This window comes from Limulus polyphemus, unplaced genomic scaffold (genome assembly GCF_000517525.1).
Source record: "Limulus polyphemus unplaced genomic scaffold, Limulus_polyphemus-2.1.2 Scaffold4545, whole genome shotgun sequence".
NCBI classification, from domain to species: Eukaryota; Metazoa; Arthropoda; class Merostomata; order Xiphosura; family Limulidae; genus Limulus; species Limulus polyphemus.
This window is the reverse complement of record NW_013670155.1, coordinates 41,150-47,149: the sequence shown is the minus strand read 5'-3', so window position 1 is coordinate 47,149 and position 6,000 is coordinate 41,150. Positions and strand designations below refer to the sequence as shown.

Here is a 6,000-nt window from a genome sequence, read left to right as displayed (position 1 = left end):
CTCGTTTATGAGCTCGTTGCTGTCCTAATTTAGGATATTCTTTTTAATAAATTCATGAAAATGTTAAAAGAGAGAGAGAAAGGGGGCCCCGGCGAGGATGTTTGCCCCGGGGCCCATGCTGGCTCTCGACGTTCCTGAAAGTAACATAATGTTGCGTATCTGCTTGTTGGATAATTTTCGGTATACATTTTTTCAGAGGAACTTCAGTCATACAAGTCCTTTCTTGATTAAACCAGTTTATTCTTCCTTGATACAAACTTTAGCACACAGTAATTTCACAGTCAGTACGTTTCTCGTCACTTTAAACTTAACTACGTTTATAATACAAGCTATAAATCACAGCGATTCACAACCTCGATAGCTTCGCTTTCTACGAGTGCAAAACACAACCTCAAAACAGAATCGTAAATTACCCGGAACTCTCTTAATTCAGTCCCGCAGGTTTTATCTGCCAGGCTTATATACTAAAGAAGGGGGCGTCTCGAATACACTCGGGCCTCCCCGATCATTCGAGAAATTCATCTCGTGTCACCAGGGTCACGTGACTTCCGCTGTCGTAACAATATTATAACTACCCAGCTCGTCTCCTCTCAAGCAGTCACCTGGCATGCAACATAATCAGTCTACTTTACATATACAAATAACCCCTATAAATGTGTTATGAAGTTTCTACTAATAAGAAAAGTCAGTATTATATATATTTATGATTAGTAATCAAGAAATATTTGTTGCAAGGAAAATCTCCAAGCTACTGTATGTTAAATACGGATTTTTCTGACCATGAAATGAATGTAGCTGCTACTGTCTTTTACCTTAACTTCATTTTTACGAAAACAAATCTTAGAAAGAAACCACTTTTAAAAAAATAATAATTCGTAATAAACTGCGCTATCCGTCCCTAATTTCGTAGGGTTGGACTACATGGACGGCAGCTAATCAACAATACATACCGCCAGACAGAATATTGGGGTTTACCGCCAACTCTTATAATGCACCCACGGCCCTGAAATACGGAGCGCTTATATATATACTTATAATGCACCCACGGCCCTGAAATATGGAGCGCTTATATAGATATACTTTTTTTACGGTAACAGGACGAGACTCACGGAACCACTAGATCGCACTCACTTATAATTTTTCTAATTCTGCTATTCATTGAAACTTATGATTTTTTTATCTAGGGTACACTAGATGACGCTAGGTGCGCCACTGTCAAGTATTTCTACAAAACTTGACCAAAAGTCTCCATTAAAACTCCCACATTTTCTCTGGGTTAATGTATCAACCAATCAGTACTGCGAATGTTAGAATAGACTCGGGTCAAGGTCGTCGCCTGATAATGTATAGAAATGAATAGTGACTGCATATTTGAAGCTTCAGTCATACATACGTCTACAAATCGCACGTGGCCCTCACGGAAGTGACGAGCTCGCCACTCACAAAATAACAGTTGGTTAGACGGAGTGGTTGTACAAGAACACAGTTCTAGTGAAGTAAAATTTTATGTAGCCGATCATGGCGTGTTCTTCATCTCACGATTACGTCTTTAAGGTCAGTATTCAGTAAAATACTTTATTGACTTAGAATATTTTGAAACTTACGGATATTTTGTTTGTAGTTAAGCGCAAAGCTAGACAATGGGCTTTCTGTGCCGTGGCCACCGAAACCCGGTTTTTAGCGTTATAAGTCATTGGAAGGCTGCTTGCGTATACAAAGAGAGAGTTTAATTAAGTTACATCATTAGTACGAGCATTAGGTGACAAATATATCTCATATTGTTGTGTATTTATATGCTTACAATTTAATTTTTTTAGTTTAATTCTAATTTAACCTTTTAACAAATATCTGACTGTAGTATTTTCACACGTATTTCATTAAATGTAAAATCTTAATCAACAATTGAGACAAAGTAATATATTCAATAACCAATGATCTGTGAGGGGGCTCTTTACTCACAGATTATGTAGATCCTGAGATTATCTTACATAATGGATAACATTTTGATTTTTTTCTTGGTCTTGGGGGAGATGAGAATGGGATAGTACTGAAGACCTTCCTCCCGAGGGTTCTAATGCAGGAACCTCGTCCCTTGTAATGGCCCAGCATACCTGTGTGAACAAATACTTCAAGGTCCCTTATTCACAGATGTATGAAATGTAGTCTGTCTTGAGTACTCCGACTTAATTCGCCCCCCCCCAGTTCATACCTGCGGACTTAAAACGCTAAAAACCGAGTTTCGATACTAGTGATGGGCAGAGCACAGATAGCCCATTGTGTAGTTTGTGCTTAACTTCAAACAAACAAATAAACCGACTTAATTCTGATCGCGATTGTGTTATATTTGTTAACGTGAATTTTTTTAATACGAAAATTTTTTCTTGTCATTACTATACTACATTTCAAGACTACGCACAAACTCAAATTATTAGCATTTGTAACGCCGAATTTTTCTACAAACACATAATCTGGTATCTCAAACGTTTCAAATTTAAGTTTGAAATTTTTTATAATAAAACCAAATTTCCTTGCATTTTTAATTATTCTTGTTCTCGTGTTGATGAATAATTTTCCTGATGAGCTATTCGAGAAGGAAGAGAAGCATCTAATAAAGAGCGCCATGTATTTTATCTTAAATACGTATACATCACTGTTGGTGAAGCCATCATAATATTCACGTCGCACCCAAAGATAAATCAGGGCTTTTAATCTGACAGATTTGCAGAGCTACCTGACGTTTAACTACTATTTATTTTTTACACTGCACAAAATAATAACATAGCATGAATATTAGAATTTCTAAAATACCATTGCTTTTTTATATGATCGTAAAACGAATAACTCATAACTGAAAATGCCTGTCGGTTTGTTTTGTAATCTGGTGGATATGCTATTGACTTTATGGTTTTACCCAACACTTTAAAAAATCTCAAATTGTTCAGTGATTCTTGTGTTGATATGAAATAATGTGAATGAATTAGATTTATTTCCTATCTGTTTATGTTCCCGTAAAGGGGGCCGAAGGCCGCCTGGAGGGGGTCACAATCACTCGCACTACTTTACAATAGTGTGTTGTCTGTCAGTCAGTAGACACTAAAATGACGCCACATAAGAGATGCTTAACGTTGCAATTTGTATTGTCGTGACGTCAGTAAAACGTGAACATACCATGAATCACGAGAAGAATTGTGCACCATGTAGGCTACAACACAGCATGACATATGAACTTCAAAAGCAAAAGAAATAAAAAATTGTTACTCTTAAGTTTGGTTTTATTTACTCTTGAAACAGAACACTAGTATATGTCTGATTTTCGCGATCTGTTTTATTTTCTTTCAAAAATAATAAAACATAGTCGATATAGTGAAACGACAAAGTTGTAACATGGAAAACAAAAGTGCCGATTGTAGCCACTTTCAACTTTTGAGTTCATTTTAGCTATAACGAATCGGTGATAAAACGCTCGTGAATTTTTCACGAACATAATTTAGTTTGAATTTTTTAAACTTTTTTTATTGAGTTGAGCACTCCAGCTGTCAACTTGTCTTGAGTTCTCCTCAGTTTAAATGCAAGGTGTTAATATGAATATTGTACTGAAATCCCCTTGGTGTAAATACCATAAGATAAAAGCGACCCGGGGAAATACTAGTAGCTCCAATTTTATGATATATGTATCTACCTAGAGGACTGGAACGTTCAAAACCCAACAACATTTTCCTTTTCGGGAAGGGTTTTTCTAAAATAACACAAAATAAGGAATGCTAGAAAAGAACAGGTCGCTTCGTTCTTAAACTTATTTTCTGGTACACTAGGATAAAAAAAAAAGTTGATGTCATAAAAAGATAAAAACCCAGTTTACCACTGAAAAAGAAAGGTCCACCTTTCGAAAGCGCTCGGGTTATAGGAATTTTATTGTTTTATATTAAAGACGTATTTTTTTCTGACATCATGAAAGCGGGTGTTAAATGTATTTCATGATGTTATTGAATATTTCAAGCTGGTAACTTAATTTGTGTAAGTTATGAAGCCAGCAGAATCACAAAAATTGTTAGACAAAACTAAAAGGAGCTTCTGAGAAGTAGATTGCAGCTTAAAATGTCATCATGTAACTTATCTTGGAGTCCGTCACGGTTTCTAAGCAATGATCTCATTTGTAACGTTCACTGGGAGGAAATACAAATACATATCGCGACCACTTTGTATCGGTTCAATCTACAAGCATGATATGGCTATTTTGAAAGCTATCGGAATATATAGGTCTATCCATGAGACCATGACATTTTCGTATTATGTGAATACCGATTGGCTAAAATACTGATCACGTGCTCTTTCACGACTCGGTACCTCAAGCTTTCGGAAGCGTTCAAGGCTAGGTACAGGTTTCTGGTTTATATCGTGTAAAGGTGTATCATAATAATAAGAGGAGATGTCCTAGTTAAGCTCCTTTGTAGGCCTATTTCCTCGCTCTAACGTATACACCTAAATCTTGAGGAGAACAATAGGCCAATTATTTATGTATACGTAATCTGTTACGTGGTGCAAGATTTCTGATATATGAAAATAGTACTTAAATGTAAACATTCCCAAGACAGAGAATTGGGTTGATATTCAAATAAAAATTTCCACCATTCTTAGGCTTAAGATGCATAATTACCCATAAATTTATAACAATAGTATTCAGGTTTGTACTCTAACCTGCTATTTTTGTTTTATTTTTCTCATGTAATTCATTCTAAAGCAGGGATTCTCAACCAATGGGTCACAACCCACAAGTGGGTCGTCAGAGTATGAAATTGTCGCGAATAGACTTTGAAAACAGATAATAGTTATTGCATTTGTTTAAAATATTTATATATTTATTTTAGAGAGTCACGAATGACAGACAGGTCATCAGTGTTTACAAATGGGTCATGAGCCTCTTCCCCCCCCCTCCAAAAAAAAACGGTTGAGGACCACTGTTCTAAAATAAGACGGAGATATGTTAGACAAGTATAATAAAAAAAAAATTATAAAGACAAGTGAGGATAGATATATACATAACCTAGGTAGCCATAGTAATATAGAAAATTTTAATGCTACAAAAAGTGTTGAAACGATAAAGTCAAAGCTACAAAAAGTGGGCTTAAAATTTAAAAAAAGGTATCCCTGCTTTGGGAAGTCACTGTAATTATGCTAGTCTGAGCCAAAGTCGGGATAAAACGTTTTAAATTTAAAGCAACTCAGTTTTTGTAGTTTTGACTTTCTTGTTTCAGTACTCTATGTAGCATTAAAACTTTCTATCTTACTATAGCCAACTAGGTTATCTATAGTATTCTCTCTCCCTACCAATAATGTCACATCTTAAGGAAATACAAATAATGTAAACAATTTTTAATGAACTTGTTTTTATTCAAAACTCTAATGATCAAACTTAACAGTGTTCTGTGTGATGGAGGTTGAATGTCAACAAAACCTACAAAGAAAATATATAAATTGAAATTTGCTGATTGCATATGTATTCAGACCCCTAAGTCAGTACTTGGTAGAATCAGCACCTTTGGCAGCAATTACCGCAATGAGTCTTTTTGGATAGGACTCTACCAGCTTTGCACAATGGGATGGTGTAATTTTTGCCCATTCTTCCTGACAAAATTGCTCCAATTCTGACTAGTTCGTTGGGGATCGTTGATGGACTGCAATCCTCAAATCTCGCCATAAATTTTCCATTAGATTTAACAGGGTCACTCCAGAACATTTACTTTCTTCCTTTGAAACCACTCCAGTGTGGCTTTGGCCTTGTGCTTCGGGTCATTGTCCTGCTGAAATGTGAATTTTTGACACAGTTTTAGATTCTTGGCTGACTCAAACAGGTTTTCCTCTAGGATTTGCCTGTACTTTTTACCACCCATCTTTCCCTCAATCCTGACATGATGCTGCCACGACAATGCTTGACAGTTTGGATGGTGTTGACTGGGTGATGTGCTATGTTAGGCTTGCGCCAGACGTAACACTTTGAATTTA

General features: G+C 36.0%; 1 protein-coding gene across 1 annotated transcript in view; it reads left to right on the top strand.

Moving 5' to 3' along the window:
• Positions 1 to 1,405: 1,405 nt before the first annotated feature.
• LOC106471326 (calpain-B-like) overlaps positions 1,406 to 6,000 on the top strand; it is a 45,171-nt gene continuing 40,576 nt past the window's right edge. Inside the window, exon 1 of the mRNA XM_013931924.2 lies at positions 1,406 to 1,554. Within this exon, the coding sequence (XP_013787378.2) occupies positions 1,519 to 1,554 (36 nt within the window). The 5' untranslated portion in view covers positions 1,406 to 1,518. The remainder of the gene's footprint in view (positions 1,555 to 6,000) is intronic.